At 45.3% G+C, this 18825-nt stretch overlaps 1 protein-coding gene across 2 annotated transcripts in view; it reads right to left on the bottom strand.

Annotated features, from left to right (window-relative positions):
• ACSL1 (acyl-CoA synthetase long chain family member 1) overlaps nucleotides 1-18825 on the bottom strand; it is a 64284-nt gene that overhangs the window by 11832 nt on the left and 33627 nt on the right. Inside the window, exons 3-11 of one of the 2 annotated variants that reach the window (XM_044225627.1) lie at nucleotides 17682-17796; nucleotides 13065-13129; nucleotides 10388-10489; nucleotides 7681-7780; nucleotides 7057-7235; nucleotides 4169-4201; nucleotides 3950-4001; nucleotides 3376-3449; nucleotides 944-1021 (exon numbers count right to left, since the gene is read on the bottom strand). In XM_044225627.1, coding sequence (XP_044081562.1) covers nucleotides 944-1021; nucleotides 3376-3449; nucleotides 3950-4001; nucleotides 4169-4201; nucleotides 7057-7235; nucleotides 7681-7780; nucleotides 10388-10489; nucleotides 13065-13129; nucleotides 17682-17796 — 798 coding nt within the window. Of the gene's footprint in view, nucleotides 1-792; nucleotides 871-943; nucleotides 1022-3375; nucleotides 3450-3949; nucleotides 4002-4168; nucleotides 4202-7056; nucleotides 7236-7680; nucleotides 7781-10387; nucleotides 10490-13064; nucleotides 13130-17681; nucleotides 17797-18825 lie in introns of both variants that reach the window. The other variant, XM_044225626.1, reaches the window with a different exon arrangement.

Genomic DNA, 18825 nt, shown 5'->3' with positions numbered 1-18825 from the left:
GGCTTTTGTCCTCGATGGCCTGCCTCCCAGGCACACATCCCAAACTGCAATTAGGCATACATGGGCCATTATCAGCCTGTCTGAGATCGCTTTGGAAACTCACAAGATCTCCTGAGGTGCGCAGGAGGAGAGGTAACAGACCCAAGATGGGATCTCATGACCCTTGGTCCTTTAGGGTAAGTGCACCCTACGGGCCAGCAGCCGATCAAAGGGCCACTCGCTCTCAGTCACCTCTCGATTAGTCTCAGTCACTGACACTCAGCACAGTGCCTGGCATACAGCCGGAGCTCAATAAATATTTGTTAAATGAATGGACGGTGCCCACGGTTTTTTCCTAAAGTACAGGGTCCAAATTGTTGGAGAAGTTAAAGAGATGGTTGTCACACAGTCGTACAAAGAGAGGCGAGGCTAAGGTCAGCTAAAGATCATCCTACTTTTCCAAGGGCACTTGGAATACTGGTGAAAAAAATGAATCGTAAGCGGACTTGTACAGTATGAACAACCCCAAGGAAAACCAGCAGCTTTTTACAGAGGCAGAGGCTTCATGAAGCTTTGCAGGATGGCATTCATAAAAATTCTACCTTGACAGTTAATCTTTCTGGAATCATGCCCAGGTGCATCTCCTGCAGAAGCCTGAGCTTCCAATTTTAAAATGAATGATTAAAGTTCACGTACTCAGACCGCTCCCCCTCCCCGCAACATTTATACTCTTTTAAGTAATTAGCACCATTTCTAAAAGGGGGCCGTGCAAACAATTCTCTCTGGGGGTGACACTCTGCCCTGAAAACTTACCTGCATCAGTTGCTCATACATGTGTGCAAGTGGTAAAAACGAAATGTGTATGTCACTGGCATTCAAGGCAAGACTTTTCTGGAAAACACAACAACTTAGCAGAACACAAACAAACAAGCAAGCGCGCGCAGAAGAACAAAACAAGGCCTACCTCTACAACTCTTTCAAACATATGGGCGAGAGGCAAGAAAGATATCAAAGTATCATCTGGGGAAGGATTGACTGTATTCTGTAAGCAAAGACACCGGCAAGCAGAGAAGGGTTAAGATTCCCAGTAATTTCCCATTTTTATTTCAGAGCACATGATACCTTAACGCTAAGGAGAAAGCGGCTTTCACTTGCAATCTGCCATTAATTCTCACAGAAGGATGGAAATGAAAAGGCAATGTTTTTTATGAGTGGAGGTCATTCTTCATGACAAAGGAAACCCACTCAGGATTTTAGCCCGAACAGGGAAAATTTTGCCCAAATTGGGATATTAAGGGATCATGTGCTTTAATCATTTAGTATTCCAAAGTTACTGTACCCCACTGCCCAGCAAACTCAATTCCACCATAAGTAAGAAATAAAAGGTCCATTCCAACATAACATAGCATATTATGTTGTGGGAATAGATGATCTATTCCAACATAAAATTGCATTTTATGTTATAAAGGGATAGGCGGAGGGATGATAAGAAAACTGATTTCCAAGCTCTTTTAATGTATAGTATAAATGCATTTTGAGTATTTTAGTTTGATCAAGATCTTTACCTGAGTGGCCTGCTATATACCCCATGAAAACTACATCGATTTGTTTAGTGCAAGAGCTCTCCTCTGGCCCCAATTCCTATAAAATGCTGATTTGTCATAGAATTCTGCATCGAGGCTAAGCTGGACATCTGGGTTCCACTGCAAGGCTAAGAATGGTCTTTACTTAGGACCAGGCATAGTGAGGGTTTTACGGGGGATATTCATGTTATTCATGTGTAAGGAATTCTGGCCAAAGTAAGAGATGACCTCCAGCAGCTGCCACCATGCCAGTCAGGTGCCCATGCAACCGCCTCCAGGCCGTGCCCAACCCCCACCAGTGCGGAGCAAACCCAGTAGCCTGATCCTGCCACAATCTTAGATTAATTTTCTTCCAGTGTGATCTGCATCCCAACTAGTTCATCTCAGGATGTAACTGTTTATATAATGAGAAGTCAGATTCTATAATTTTTATACTTTTCAATTTTTGATTTGGTACTCAAAAGAAAATGTGCATTAGCAAGATTAGAAGTTTTACAAAGTTGAGAATGCCCTTGATCGTATCATTAATTTTAAACCAAGTTTGTAATCCTTTGCCTCAGTGAGCCAGGAGTGTATTTTAAGTTTTCTTCGAAGGCTAGTTAGGAAATTAAAATTCTACTTGGGTGAGGTGCTAAATGTTGAATTGTTTATGAAATATATGCCCCCAAAATAGGTATTTGGGACTAAGAAAGTGTGGGTGTAGGCAGGAGGAAGCTAGGCCTTCCGTAGCCACCAAAGACATGTATTCCCCAAAACCATTAAGCATGGGGGCTCTGGTCATGAAAATTAGGGCTCACAGAAGAACCCTCTCAGACACTGTTATGAGGGAAAGGCACTGTATTGTTTGAGAAGGACTTTTAAAACTCAAGTTTGAAATATATCCTTGGTGCTTGGACAGAATTGTATCACCCCCTGTGCCCAAATTCATGTTAAAGTCCTAATCCCCCATGTGATTGGATTTGGGGATGGAGCCCTTGGGGAGGTAATTCAGGTGAAATGAGGTCATGGGGTGGGGGACCTGATCCAACAGGGTGGGTGTCCTTGCAAGCAGAGGAAGAAACAGCAGAAACCTCTCCCTCATTCTCCATGTGCACACAGAGGAAAGAGCAGGTGAGGACACAGTTCTGGAGGTGGCTACCTACAGGCCAGGAAGAGAGCCCTCACCAGCAACCGAATTTGCTGATACTTTGATCATGGACTTCCAGCCTCCCGCACTGTGAGAAAATAAATATCTGTCGTTTAAGGCCCTCAGCCTGCGGGATTTTGTTATGGCCACCCAGAGGACTAGGACACACTGGGGCGGGGGAGGAGCGGAGCAAACTTTAAGATGACAGGAAACACTAAAGGTCAAGGCTTTAATCTTTCTCGTAAAATGGAAGTGAAGTCAATTGCAATAAGGACCAATAATTCAAAAACCTTCTGCGTCCTATTAAGATTTCATTTGTCCACTTAAATTATTTTCCCCGCACTGGAATGGTAGGTGGATAAGGGCACAAGAGAGTCATTTCTTCTTGGTTCTGTCCTGGAAACAGTTATAGGGCAGTATCCAAATAAAGTTGTACCCTATACAAGTTGTAATAACTTCTGTCTGTCAACTTAGCTTTACGGTCACACACAGGACTTGGGGGATGAGGTCCACAATGAAAATGATTTGAGGGCAGGTGACCTTAGACTATATTAAAGCTCAGCTCTTAACTCTGCCTCCAATACAGCAGGGGCCTGACACAGTGGGGCTGCCTTTCCCGCTCTCATTCTTGAGGCCTCATGCCAACCAAGGAACATGAAGGAAGATGATGATATCCCCGAAGTTTACCTCTGTGACTTTCACAAAAGCTGAACAATCGCTCACTATATTTCCATGAGTGATCAGTGCTCCTTTGGGGTTGCCTGAGGAACACACAGGAGCAAAACAAAGTTAAAGAAAGTCCATCCAAAAGTGCACGAAATTAAGGACGCCCAGAACCCTATGTAATTGGGTTACGTGCCTCTAGCATTAGGTGCACCCGGGAGAGCCAAATGCAGAATGACCTTACATTCTGGAAAAATCTGCCATCCTTTACGTGAAACTTCTTATCATGAACAACCTTTACTAACACGGGTGACTTTTAGAGGGCATGTAAGAAAATCTCTGGAAATCAAATGTTGATTTGTCCCAGGAAAGAGAGGAATCTACCGTCCGCTCCCATAAACATCTGAGGAAGTGCACAGCACACTCAGATTCCGAGGGCAGATACAGTGACGGGGAAGAGTGCTCGAACCCCTACGGCCTCTGCTTTTGGTCCACTTGTAGCTCAACTAAGTACCACGTCACCCGCCATCCAAGAAAGGGAGGGTGGGGGGGCACCCCTCCAGACACCACTCAGAAGCGACTGCATTTCAAAACTTACCTGTAGTTCCACTGGTGAAACAAATGACTGCAAGATCTTCAGGTGCCGGAGGCTACAGGACATTTAAAAACAAAAAGAAACCACACATAACCAAGGTGGTGTAAGTCAGAACCGAAAAGAAAACTATAAGCCATAAGCTAACCCCCAAGATCTGTACTAGTCTCACAGACAAGTAGATATTGGAAGAGCTGAAGCAGGGGGCTGACAGGATGAACTTACCTTGGGCCTCTGTCTGTTGGCTCTTCCCAGGTCCTAAAGGAGAAGAGAAAAAAAAAATCCTAAATGGGAACATTTTCTAAAAGTAAAGAAGAAGGGGACATCCAGTCACTTCAAGCCGACCTCACCGTGGGATTCACTTATCACTGGCCCAAAGACAGTAGACATTTCAAATGAAAGAAATGGCAATTTTAACCACCTAAAGTGATATATTTAGGCATTGTCTTCAGACGCCATTTTCCAGTTGTCTTCACTCATAAATAAAACCGTATAAATGGTATGAGGACTAGCCTTTCAAACAGAATTTACTCAAAAGACAGGAATTAGAGTCTTTGACGGTGGATTTCTTGCTCCCACTCCCACTCCCCTTTATGGTCGTTAGCAAAGCCTGGCTCTTAACCAACGTCAAACCATAATCTTAACCCAAGAACTGAAGATGTTCTGTACCCTACCGCGGTCACCCAATTCTGGGTAACTGGCATCCTCTTCAGTCTAAAGAGAATAATCCATCTCTCGTAGACGAAACGCTAGAGGCTCAAATAGCTGTATTCCCCACATGGAGTGGATTAAAAAAAAAAGATTTTGGAACCTCCAATTACAAAACAGTCCTCTCGAACGGTCATAAAGAGTGGCAGGTTCGTTTCCGAGGGGTGCGATGCCCAGCGGCCAGCTCCCGTCTCTACCAGGAGTCATTTGGACGTTGTTCAGTTCACTGCACACAGGCATCTCGGTGGCCACTTTAATTAGTTATTAATTTCTCTAATGAACCATTTATATTCTTTTCCTATTAAAACTGAATGGCCTGAATGAGCATATGGAGTGAGCATGCCTAGAATTAAGTGGAAATCTGATGAGTGCGCTTAGGGTTCGGGGAGTTTCTGCCCGGCGAATGGTTTTAAACTGTTTTTAATCTTAATTACATTTTAAATTATATCAGAAACAGACCACTGATTTAAAATAGGAACAGTAAAGTCAACCAAGAGCTGAAGCAATGATAATTTCATTTTTTTCCCCAAAGGAATCTTCATCAGACACAAATCTCCGTTCATCTGTTCAAAATTCTTACATAACTTCAACAGTTACATGCGATTTGGCTTTTAATTTATCAGGAATAAACGTTAACCAAATGAGTGCCCTATGGGACAAGAAAGCCCAGAGCCTCAAACCTGTCTAAGGACATTATGTAGAAGAGAGTACAGCAACCATAAAAATGAAAGAGTGTTGCCATCTTTAGGTTCCAAATGCCAAAAACAAAAACCAAAAAAACTTAAACCAGAAGAAAATCCAAATTCCAGTTAATGATTAGCATGCTAAAGTATTTAGGGGTGATAAAAACTGTAACTTAAAGAAAATGCATTAAAAAAATAGATGCAGGAATGAATGGAGGGAGTGATGGATGTATAGGGGATGAAGCAAATATTAAAACACTAGCTGTGGGATGCTTGGGGGCTGTGCAGTAGTCTACTGACCAATTCTCCCAACTTGTTTGCATGTTTGAAAGTTTTCATAATAAAGTGTCAAAACAAGCAAAAATTCCAAATACCAATATTTCTCTTTTGGATCCTATAAAACTATCTGTTAATATAAACTTGATCACAGGACCAGCCATACAGCCAGTTTTATAACCACTTCTTGGAAATTAACCTTTGGCTTACCAAATTTTTAAAGGCTGAGTATGAATTATATTACAAGAGAAGTATAGAACGCCTTTTATAAAATGAAGCCTTTAATATAAACTTCATATTACAATCTTCATTTACCTAAATTTTTTCAACTTAAAATTACTACATCATAGAGGCATCGAAAAACCCCCCAAATTCCTGTGTGTACACACGAGTGTGTATATGTGTGTGCATGTTTGTGTGGTGGGGTCACGGAGAAAGAGGAAAGATGGGGGAAACGATGGCATTATTGTGAGCGGCAATCACAGGTGCAGAAGCAAACGTGTCAGAACACTTGGTTAAAAAGCCAGCTTGCCCCATTGAACAGTATGGCATATGCGTTCTTATAGACCCAGCTTCTCTGCTACTGTGTGTGTATACGCGTGTGTGTAAGTATGTACACGTATAAGGACTCTGTTAGAACAAATTACAGTTTCCCTATGAAGGCTAAGTTCCTCCAGAAAGGTATGACGCAGATCCTTGTTTGTAGCCTCCAAGGAGATCCATAAGTAAAATAAAACCCAGTTCCAGGGAAATATTTATAACATTTTCGGAAGGAGAACAACTTACTACTGCATTTAGCCTCTTCCTGCGATATGTCCCTGACAAGATCCTCCTCTTACCAGCTCCTTGGGATTAAACTCTAATCCAAATCCTACTGGAGAATCAGCTTTTTACACGATGTGATGTCAAACAACGGATTTAAATATGGGCCCTGCTCATTTTCCTAGCATGGTTACCTTGAAAGTTTTGATTAACATGAATCTTAAGAAATTCAATATAAAAGTAAACCAAATCCGACATCTATGCTGGGAATTCACCAGGATGCTAGAAAAGCAACTTGGGGAAAAAATAATGAGGCGGATTGCCGTAGCTGGCTCTGTTTTAGAAACAAAGCAGTGAGTAAATGGCATGGAAGCCTTAAAAGGACATCCAACAACTTAAATCTCCGCCTGAACGAAAATTCACATTTCTCCCAAATATCGTGTGGCCTGTCAGTAGTCTAGAATAAATGGGTGGGCACTGCAACTTGTTTTACAAGAGCACCTTCTGTGTGATGGATTCACAGTGGGGCACGCACATAGAATTCTTCTTTCCAGCTAAGGAGACAGGAATTTCCACTCTGGGTCTTTTATGGTTGTTGAGATGACCAAGCAGAGCTAGGATTTCCACATTTGAACCAAAATGGCCCCAGGGACACCTGTCAGAGGAATGGGCAGGATGACTCACCTCCAACGCCTTCATACTGATAATTTCCACGCCACATCTTTTGCCTCGTTCCAACAGATCGATGCCATAGGAGTCCATGAGGACGATGGTTTTAATGCCTGGTGTTAACTTATTTTCTACACTGTCTAATAAGAGGTTGGCCTTCTCTGGCTTGTCAACAAAAACCAGAGAGAGTTCAGCTAGGAAGGAAGAGATACAGTGAAGAATGAGCTCTGAGGTATTAAAAACCTGACTGTACCATATCTGACACCAGGTTATTTTAAGGACTACAGTCTTCGAAGAGAAAGAATTGTGTGCATTTAAACAAAATCCTGGGGATGCCTGGGTGGCTCAGTCGGTGAAGCATCTACCTTCGGCTCAGGTCATGACCCAGGGGTCCTGGGATCGAGCCCGATGGTGGCTCCCCGCTCAGAGAGAAGTCGGCTTCTCCCTCTCCCTCTGGCCCTCCCCCCGTTCTTGTGTTTTCTCTCTCTCTCTTCCCCTCTTTCTCTCAAATGAATAAACAAAATCTTAAAAAAAAAAAAGGAACATAAAGTCCCTATCAAATCAAATATAACCCAACATAAATCCACCAAAGCGAAGCTGATAACCAGGCCAATATCCACCCAAAAACCACAGACCTACCTTTGTTGACTATGTAGGTGATTGCTTCCATTCCAAGGGTATCATAGAGGGGAACGACCACCATAGAGTAAGCAAAGCATCCTTGTTCAATCATCACCCACTAGATGACCAGTAAAGGTTGGGGAGAGAAAAACGAGATGTCACCATGGAACTAATTCAAGGAGAACAACACTCTAGAGAGATTCAAAGTGGAAACACTAAACGTGGCAAAATTCACATTTGTGTGTCTGCTACTACCAGGCACCCCGAGGGACTGATCGTGCGAACAAAACACCTGCTCCCTTCTAAGAAGGAAAGAGCAATTTGCTGGGAGAACTGATGCAAATACACGAAAAGATAATTAACAATACAAGAGAGTGACCAACTCGGACCTGAGGGAGCCCATGGTAGGCCACCTTCGTGGGGACGGTAACTGAGCTCAACCCTTTGCCAGGGCAGCACAGTTTGGATGGAGAGAAAAGCAAGGAGACTCCAGTAGTGGGGACCGCATGATCGAGAGCAGGGAGGAGGTGGGCAAGCACCCTGGCCGGCGTGGGTGGCCCAGCAGGCAAGGCTGCGGTGCGACGAGGGAGGGGCCTGGTTCCATTCCCCAGGGAACACACAGCCTTGGAGGCTTCTCGGCACAGCAGAGGCTCTGGGGTCTGCAGATCAGCCAGGCTGCTGTGTGCAGTAGGATCTGGGAACTGAGGAAGGAGGGACACATGCTTGTGTAACAGGAAAAATGTTCTGGCGACATCTCCCCGGAGAAGTGATACAGGAAAGACATGATAAGGTAACTGGTCACCTTGCCTCTAAACTCATCAGCCATGTGGCAACTACTCTGCCTTTCGGGCTAACACAGTGAGGTCAGCCTTTCACTTAAAATCCTTGGCCGCCCCATCACCTCCAGCTGGAATCCTCGAATCCCCTGCAGCCCGCCGACACACGGCACCGATACACACAGAGCTGCTGTGGGGAAAGGAGCACGGCGCACTTAAGTTTACTTGGCCCCGAACTACTTTTCCCCCTTTTCTTTCCCAGCACCAATTCCAAGTTACAGATGTGGAGGTCAGGTCCGAGCTTCTCAGCAGGGTCATGTGGTACGTGGTACAGGAGTCTTTCCTGCCCCTCCAAGCTCTACCATAAGAAAATGTCTCCTTCCCCAACACAGACATGGTGCTTGATGCAAACATGTGGTTGTTCCTGACATTCTCTTGGCTCCCCCACCCTCAGATACTTCAACACTCCACTGGGAGGCCACCTCCAGGAAGTCCTCCTTGACTGAGCTCCCATAATCCTTTTTCTCTGTGTCCACCCTTCCCACACTACAGAGAAAGCAGGAGCTTATGGGCCGGTCTTCCAAGTCACTGTTGTGCTTTGGTGTCTCGCAGTGCCCGGCATATAGTAGGTGCTCGGTAAACATTTATTAAACTAGCTGATACATACAGGAAGGGGCTTACTCTGTGAAGTAAGGAATACCTGTCCTCGTGATCGACTCATTATAAAATTCCACTCATGCAAAAATCTGGGTTGTGTTCCCTTGAATGAGTTTTACTTGAAATGAAAGAAACTAAATTTCATGAGCCTGGTCACCGTCCAGCTGTGGAAAACGCTGTTTTCCCTTACCAATACATAAAACTGTAGGAAACCATCCTCATTTATACAACGGTTGGTAGCACAGGGATGGAGCCCACACGTCTTTTGGACACAGGAACCAATCCAACTTCTTCAAGCTTAGTGCCTGAATTTTTCCCAGCCAAGTTATGCCATTAATCTGTTCACAAACGCCATAAGCAACAGCTCCAAAAGGGCTTCTCATTTAAACTGACCTTTAATGCAAGGGTCTGAAGAAGCACCAGACAGTGCCCTTGACAGCCAGTAAAGACAGACCACCACACATCCACACTAAGGCTGACTCATGGTCAAGGCATGCCCATGGTATTTTTCCCCTGCTGCCCATGGTATTTTCAACTTTGTAATCTGACCAGAGGGCAAGCTCCTACCTTTCAGAGAGCAAAGAGGAGAGTCTGCAACTGACAAAGATGTGTCATGCTATTCTTCTAATCACAGACATAAGCCTTAAGGTAAGAAGATTCTTTGTGAGCTACTTGTTCTAGCAACTTCTCTGTTAAGTTTTTGTTTGGAACCTGGTTTTAAAAAAACAAAAACCAATAATCCAAAAAGTGATTTTCTTTTCCCCTGCACTTAAGGTCAAGGACACTCTGGCTCAGGTTTTTGTATGAGGCACTTTAAAAAAAATTTTTATTTAAATTCAATTAACATATAATGTTTGTTAATATAACATATAATAATTGCTAATAATGTTAATGTTTCAGAGGTAGAGGTCAGTGATGCATCAGTCTTATACAACATCCACTGCTCAGAGCAGTGGCTATTGTATCCTTAATGTCCATCAGCCAGTTACTTCATCCCCTCACTATTCTCCCCTCCAGCAACCCTCAGTGTGTTTCCTATGGTTCAGAGTCTCCTATGGTTTGTCTCCCTCTCTGATTCCATCCCCTAGGATCCTCTGTCTTGTTTCTTGAATTCCACATATGAGTGAGATCATAAGATAACTGTGTCACTTTCTAAGTAATAACACAGAGACATATTCTCGGTAGAGATCAGAGCACAAAATCAGGTCCTGAGCAAAAGCGGGTATGAATTCCCAACGGCTCTTCTATCCCAAAACTCTCAACACCACTCAGAATTGTCTCATGGTCAATACCTCGGGTCTGTTCTGAGCGAAGATGCCAATGAACTGATCCGAGGAAGGCTTGAAGCCCTTCTGGAGGAGCGCTGAGCCCACACACTCGGCTATCTCGGCAACCTAGAATGGAGAAGACAGACATCAGGACGGGTCAGGCCCAGCGCAAGGAACAGAGCTCACCGGGTGATGGCCGAGCCTGGCACCTTGGCCAGCGAGCAGGAGCACATGATGAGGAGACCCCTAGCGCTACGTTTATAAAAAGCAAGGCATGATTCGCCGGATCTCACTCCTAAGGGAACTGATCAGACGGCCTCCTCCTGGAAAGCAGACAAATCGGATCCCGACAGCTACGGGCCACAGATCGCTGGATGTGAGGCCTTCTGAGACATTTCTATTTCACACTTTACTTTCATAAAATTATAAAACTATAATTTCATAAAATTATAAATAATACAAGGACACGGAACTATTATTATTATTATTATTGTGACCATCTGGAGTTATAGAGAGCAGCAAAGCAGCCCAAACTTGTCACTTGCTATAAAAACAGAAATAACAAGGTTGGGGGATACCCTTCTTCAAAAAACTTGTAAAGTTTACATAAAATAAAGAGATAAGAAAATAAATACTCTTATTGCAAGTAAAAATAGGTAGATTCATAAAAATTAGGTAGGACTATAAATTTGCCCCCATCCTCTCCCTATTCCTATCCCAAAGTAACTAAAAAAAATTTGTTTTAATCTTCAAATTTGGATTATTTTCCTGATTCTCAGTTGGTGGCTTCTCAAGAGCACTTGGGAATCACACCCACGCCTGTGGGATAAAGCCACACCTATTCTGGCCCAGAACTGTTTGTCCTGGCACATGGCTGCCACCGCACTCTGCCTATGGGGACGAGAGCTGACACAGGTGAGGTGACAGCAAGAATGATATAAATATGCTTATTGTTTTCGTACCCACAGCCTGTTTCACAACCTCTGCTCGCATGTCAGGGACGGGAGCCCGTGAAACGCCGCCATGGTTGGCAGAGAGTATCAGGATAAACCGCAGGCATTTCTAGCTCTAGATAGAGGCTCCGTACATTTGTTCAGGAAACCTCAAAGGGACTCCTAGCCCCACAAAGGTCAGAGTCACTAGGCTAATGAAAAGGCTTGAAGGTACAAGTCCAGAGTTGGCTTCTCTGGGTCTAGTTTTAGGTCTTCACCAGCCTCTGGCTGAAATGTACCAAACACAGATGAATGTCTTCATAAACTGCAGTGATTTTTCAATCTGCCTCGAAAAAATCCAATCAGCCAAGGACTTGCCTTCTCTGCCTTCCGGCTGGCATACAATAGAAGTAATCAGACAGCACTGGGGGGGATCTGTGAGGCCTGAAGCCCACCAAGCAACACTGTGTGTCCAAAGCAATCAACTGTTTACACACCACGTGTGAAAATGAGGAAGCTCGGCAACTGCCTTATCTGGGCTCTGGTAAAGCAAAAGCAAAGAGGCAAATTCCCTCTGGCCCCCAGGGCTACACAGCACAGCGCTCCTTCCACAAGGAAGGTACGCCAAGCTTTTCTGCCGCTCTGCTCTCCGTCAAGAGCTACGCAAGCAAAGCCTTTTGCATTTCATTCATCCTCAGAAGAGGGAAGGGGAAGAAAACACGGTGTGTGTCTCTGTCTCCGTGTGGGGAGGGCTGGTGAGCACGAGTCCCAGGCCGGCTTCGGGGTGCTTCGTGACCATCTCTGGTCACATACACTCCAGCGTGTGTCAGCTGTCGGGGCGCCCTTCCCACGGAACGTGGAAGGAGGAAGCTCATTTGTAGTCATGAATGCCACAGGATGACCTGTCCCTACAGCAGGGAGCCATTTCCTGGACAGCCGTGCTGGAAACACGAGGCAGCAGACTGGACAGTTCCCAGGGGCTCCTGTATACTCTTGGGGTCCTACTGCCATGGGGGAGAGAAGCAGGGGCTTCGGGATGTCCTGTTATCATGATAAAAATAAAAAGCAAAGTCTTCTTGCTCTGCTTTCGGCCGTCAGCAACTATTTAAACAGCAGCAGCTGTGAATCAGCGGGGCCTGCAGAGGGACAAGAATAAATCCACCCCAATCCCAGCTTCCTTTGTGCTGATACAGTAATGCAGGTGTCGCCTCTGAACATCTGTACCACTCACTACAGCTGCCCTGTCACACCAGTCCCCAGTGGGTCAGGTTACCGAGACCAGATCTCACTTCCGGTCCCATTTTTGCCACTGACCAACTGTGACCTTGGACGAGTCCCATCCTTTCCTAGGGGCTGTTTTCTCATCTTTAAAATGAGAGAGTTGCTCTATATTGGGGCTTCTAAAAGTCTCTAGCACCCCGTAAGGCAGAGGAGAGCTTCTATCCCCTCACGGGCTTTGGGAGAGAGTCACCTGCTTCGAGCACATTTCTAGAATATTACCTTGGAATTATATTCTGCTCTACGGTGCGCCCACTGAAGTTCTACAAGAAAGTGCTTTTGAACCACCAATGAAGTGACTTAACCATTTTTTCCCAAATCTTTGTGTAAAACTTCTCCCTTCAGAGGCTGCACAATAACCCCAGAGCTCTGGGCTAGCCCAGCGCACAGATCCTGGAGTAAGCTTTCAGTCCTCACAGTCAGTAACTCCAAGAACGGACAGATTTCAGCCCCACAGTGTATGTGAGGACCCACAGAGCCAGAAAACTCACCTGTTTGTATGAAATCCATTCGTAGGGCTGGTCTGGCTTCCGAGAGCCTAAACAAGGGCCATTATCTAAAAAAAGAATGAAAAACAAAAAATGAGTTTAATGTGCATAAATATTCTAATTGGTACCCGACTTCATTCTATAAAGTATCCGTAGACTTTGGTCCCCAGATTGGAAATAAGAAGGAGTTTAGATTAGAAATGTGTTCTCCCAGGGTTCTGGTGTGATTTTTTGTTAGTTTGTTTCTATTTTGTTCCTTAAATGGGGCAGGAAAAGAGGAAAAGTAAGAGGATACGAGGCAGGGGTGCCGCATGGCTCAGTCAGTCAAGCATCTGCCTTTGGCTCAGGGGTCCTGGAATCCAGCCCTGCTCACCGAGGAGCCTGCTTCTCCCTCTGCCCCTGCCACTCCCCATGCCTGTGTTTCATCTCTCACTCACTCTCTCTCAAATAAATAAATAAAATATATATTTTTTTAAAAAAGATATGAGGCAAATACAATTTTTAAGGACAATCAATTTGTGAATTCTTCATACCCTATTGGTTTAGAAAGGAGTCAACAGTTGCATGGTAAAAAAAAAAAAAAAAAAAAAAATCCTAGTGTAGGTTTCAGAAGAATCCCTCAAAATTTCTAAAGTGTAAAGCATTCTAACTCCGAATGTAAAAAGGAAAATGTGTCTCTTGAAAGTCCAAATTCTGATGACCTGGAATGTACTTACATGGGTGAAGCCTTACTGGCAGAGAAACAAAATAAGGAAAAGATACAAAATAAAGAGAAAATAAGGTGGGGTATTTGCGAAAGCAAAAAATGAAGAAATATCAGGATGTGTCCTGATTCTAACTTGGGTACTGAATAGGCAGAGAGCAAGAAAACCCGTATTACGTATTGCTACTAAGGGCTAGTATAGTAAAAAGTACCACTGAGGGACACCTGGGTGGCTCAGTTGGTTAAGCAGCTGCCTTCGGCTCAGGTCATGATCCCAGCATCCTGGGATCGAGTCCCACATCGGGCTCCTTGCTCAGCGGGGAGCCTGCTTCTCCCTCTACCTCTGCCTGCCATTCTGTCTGCCTGTGCTCACTCTCCCCCCACCCCGGATAAATAAATAAAATCTTTAAAAAAAAAAAGTCCCACTGAGATCATTTATATTTGGAATCACGGGCGTTTCCTTCTGCAGGTCGACCCTAAGCTCACTTTACGCTCAAGTTTGTAACTGTTGAAGACAAAGCAATGTGCAGCTAAAGGAAAAAAAAAGAAAGAGAAAAAGCTGCCATGTTCAGATGATGAGAGCTAACTAGAAACACAGGCTCTGTGTTAAGCTGGGCCTCATGGCTCCTGCAACGAGGCGTGTTTTTGTCATCTCCCCTCTGGAACAGGGGACCTGCATTTCTGTTTTGAGACTACAGCGTATACAGCTGCCCCATTCTGGGTTTGAGTGTCTGCTGAGGTGTCCCGATTTGGTTTGGGGGCCTGGAGGATGGCAGGAAGGCTGAGCCTGGCCCCCACGGCAGTCCATGAGGTAGGGCCCCTGAGGCAGAGTCACGCCCTGGAGAAAAGGAGGGGCATGGGTGACGGGTCAATCCCGAGGACAGGGAGGACCCAGGCTGGACCGAGTCACTGCTTCACGTTGACTTCTGGCTGTCTCTACTGCAGCCTTGAGGCAAACAGAAAAGAGCACTAGGGGCCTCCTTCTCAGACTCTCTGCCATTCACAGGGACTGTGATAAAGGCCAGGCCGGACATCACAAGTTCCACCAGAAGTTGTTTTCAGACACATGCCATATGAAATAATGTTACGTTATTCTCCCAGAACAGGGATTGGCGGTGCATGTAAGCCGCCGCCAAATCAAGCCTGCCACCTGTTTTTGTGAAGCCACACTCGCTCATTTACATATTATCTAAGACCTTCAGCCGAGCAGGCCTGATAGAGACTATGTGGTCCCAAGAGTCTACGTATTGACTATCTGGCCCTTTCCAGAAAAGGTTTACAGACCCCAGCTCCAGGACAGTTGGAACTTAAAAAAATACCATACCCGGGCCCTACTAACAACAACAAAACAATTTTAATTCTTTTTAAAAAAAAAAACTTAAACTCAATTAATGAACATGTAATGTATGATTTGTTTCAGGGGTAGAGGTCTGTGATTTGTCAGTCTTTTTTTTTTTAAGACTTTATTTATTTATTTATTTTAAAAGATTTTATTTATTTATTTGACAGACAGAGATCACAAGTAGGCAGGCAGAGAGAGAGGAGGAAGCAGGCTCCCTGCAGAGCAGAGAGCCCAATTCGGGGCTTGATCCCAGGACCCTGGGATCATGACGGGAGCCCAAGGCAGAGGCTTTAACCCACTGAGCCACCCAGGCGCCCCTCATCAGTCTTATATAATGCCCAGTGCTCATTATAACACATACCCTCCCCAGTGTCCATCACCCAGCCCAATTCTTTATATAATTGGACAGGGATGGGTCCCGGGCAATACTGCTGTGCAGCAGAGATGAGAATCTACAGGTTCGCAGGCAGAGCCCTCCCCTTACACGCGGCTCCCTGTGTACAGTCTGAAAAGCCGAGCTTTTAAAAACTCCACTCCGGCTTCTCCTTTCATTCAACAAACTTCCAAGTACCTTATCTAGATGCTGGTGTTTGCTCTCCTACAAAGCCTTCATCACATGGTAGTCTAGGCAAATTAAAGCTTAGAATAAGGAAGCCTGGGTGGCTCAGATGGTTAAGCGTCTGCCTTCGGCTCAGGCAGGGTCCTGGGATCAAGCCCCATGTCAGACTCTCTGCTTAGCAGGGAGTCTGCTTCTCCCTCTCTCTCTGCCTGCTGCTCCTCCTTCCTCAAATAAATAAATAAAATCTTATAAAAAAAATACTTAAAAAAAAAGGCTTAGAATAAAAAAAGCTTCCCTGGTGGGGGTTAAAAGGCAAAAGTGACCTGCAAAGCAGCTTCCTTCAATCAGTATAGATTAAGAAGAGTGAACTTTGTTTTCTTCAACTTCTCTGTAACAGTCACATAAGATTTTGCCACAATTCGCTAGACTGGAGTCGGCTGACAGTGAGGGACTGTGTGCTGTTGCCGACTCTGGCCCCACAATGTGTTGCAGATAATACACGCTCAGAAGTGCCCTGTAGAGAAAGTGACCAAAAAATACTTGAAAAGTTACTGTCTTGAGGTCAGAGGAGAGTCAGAAGGATAATGTAAGTCACCATACTAGCAGGATGAATTCATTCTCTGCTCACACTGAGAAAAACGTAAAAACATTTCTACACGTGGCTTTGTGGTAGTGGTGAAGATTCTATATACATAGGTACAAATCTATACATATACAAATATTTAATATACAAATATTTTGAAGTGGCTGTATGGAATGACCCACCCTGACCCTGACACTATATTTGAACAAGTTCAAAATATAGAAGTAAGTTGGCTTTCCCTTTAGAGTGGGGCTTAATGAATCGTCTACAGGAACACTGGGTCAAAAACGCATTAGAGCCATCCAGCGTTACCAGTAGCCAGTAAAAAACAGGGCACTTCTGAGCGTGTATTATCTGCAACACATTGTGGGGCCAGAGTCGGCAACAGCACACAGTCCCTCACTGTCAGCCGACTCCAGTCTAGCGAATTGTGGCAAAAATACAAGCTAGCCATCAAAAGATTTAAACAACAAACCATGAATCCCGGAGACCATTTCTACAGAGTAACCTGAAACAAGCCAAAACGAAGAGGTGAAAACACAAAGAGGGATGCGGGCAGCTGAGGAGACATTAATGGAGCACCTACTGTTTGCCAGGCCGTGTGCCAATGTCGAGAGAAGAGACAGCTGCCCTGCTCAAGGAGCCCTGGTGAGTGGGACAGAACAGCAGGCGAGTGTCTCCACTCCCTGGAGGGGCGATTACAGAAATAGGCACAAGATGCTGGGGGGAAACACCTCACCTAGAGGCAGGAGATGAAAAGGAAAGACTAGGGCAGTGGCACAGAAGAGGGAGACAGGCAACAGGCCCTGTAGAGGGCCAGTACACAGAGACAAGCGCACGAAGGCGTGGGGTTATGAGAAAGGGGAGAGGGCTGCTGGTTTTGCAAGAGGTTCGGCGTAAACTTGAGGAGACCCTATCCGGAGCCGGGCAGGGAGAGAGGCCGGAAAGGCAGGCAGGAGCCGTGGAGTGCGGGCTGGGTTTCTCCGGCCACGGTTTAGTGTGGGAGCGTGTCCCGTGAGCCACACTTGCAAAGGCTCTCCTAGAACACTACTTCCTTGGGAAGTCAGTGTTTATTTCTCAAGATATGGGTCCCGTGGTCAAGTAAGTTTGAAAATGTTGGATGGGGCCCCATTAAACCTTTTGACCTCAGGAAATGTCAGTGCCCGATAATGAGCTAATCTCTGTAAGACTCTGCATAACACCCAGGACACGCTGAAAACTTATTTGACCATGAGACCCTCTCTGCCCCAGCAGCAGCCAGAGGGGCTCGTGTGCTTTGGGGTTCACTCTCGAGACGGTATGGGAGGAGGCAGGGGACTTGAACAGGTGGAAGGGGATAGAAGATGAGAGCAAATACGACGTCCTCAAGAGAGACCGCTTGTTCTCAGTGAAAATCACTGGACATTAGTCACACAAGTGCAGCAAACGCTTACTTGAAATCTGGATGCCTCTCTGGAAGCCTTCGTACAAAGTTCTGACATCTTCGTAGAAATACTCCAAGGGCTCATCGCTATCCAGCAGCGGGGATCTCCGAGCGCCATCGCTACCCTGTGCAAAGAGACACAGACGCAGGAGCACATTAGGGGAAAACATTAAAAATAAAAAGCCTAGCGTGCGTGCCCACCAGGCCCTCCACAGGACCTCTGTGGGGTCGCTGCTCAGTATTTGTGGAACGAATGGAAGTGCAGGATTTGCTAAGAGAACTCATTTGCCTGGGGTCAAGTGTAGCAGGCTTCAAAGAATCAAGGCTAAGACCAAACGGCCGTCAGAGGGGCCCATCTCTGAGCAGAGGTCTAGCCTAGAAATGTGCCGCCACCACCACACAAGCCTCTACTATCAACAGCACGGGGGACGGAGCTTGCATCAGCTCTCATGGAAATGACAGGCCGTTTGCTTTTACTTCCATCCTGTGTATTCCTTTCGAGATGATTTCCACTGTTTGATCCCCATGTCCACAGCAGCATAATCTGGGAGGAACTTCTGATTTTCCAGGGAAATCAGACGACGACACAGGAACTTCTGGTACTACAGGAAAGGACCATTTACAAGTGGGAGAGACTGTTTCTAGCGTGAGGTTTGAAGAAAGCAGAGAGGAAAGCCTTCACGAGAAAGGAGCAAAGGGCTGGGTCTCAGACAGCACAGTTGCTGATGGAGACACCACAAGCGATCCAGGGGAAGAACCAACATGGAGAGCCTTCGTAGGTCATGACCGCCAGACAGACTTTGGTGGATCCTTTTTCTTCTTCTTCTTCTATTTTTTTTTTAAAGATTTTATTTATTCATTTAACAGAGAGAGCGAGCGAGAGAGGGAACACAAGCAGGGAGAAACAGGCTTCCCACCAAGCAAGAAGCCCCATGTGGGGCTCTATCCCAGGACCCCAGGTTCAAGACCCGAGCTGAAGGCAGACACTGAACAGACTGAGCCACCCAGGCACCCCTGTTTTTTTGTTTGTTTATTTGGGTTTGTTTTTGTTTTTTTTTTAGGATTTCGGTAGGATTCTTCATATCTCCTGTAAGCTCTCCCCCCAACCAATTTAACATATATGGACTTCAAAAAAAAAAAAAAAAGAACAGTAC

Source organism: Neovison vison, chromosome 11 (genome assembly GCF_020171115.1).
Source record: "Neovison vison isolate M4711 chromosome 11, ASM_NN_V1, whole genome shotgun sequence".
NCBI lineage: Eukaryota > Metazoa > Chordata > Mammalia > Carnivora > Mustelidae > Neogale > Neogale vison.
This window is presented reverse-complemented; position numbering and strand designations above follow the sequence as displayed.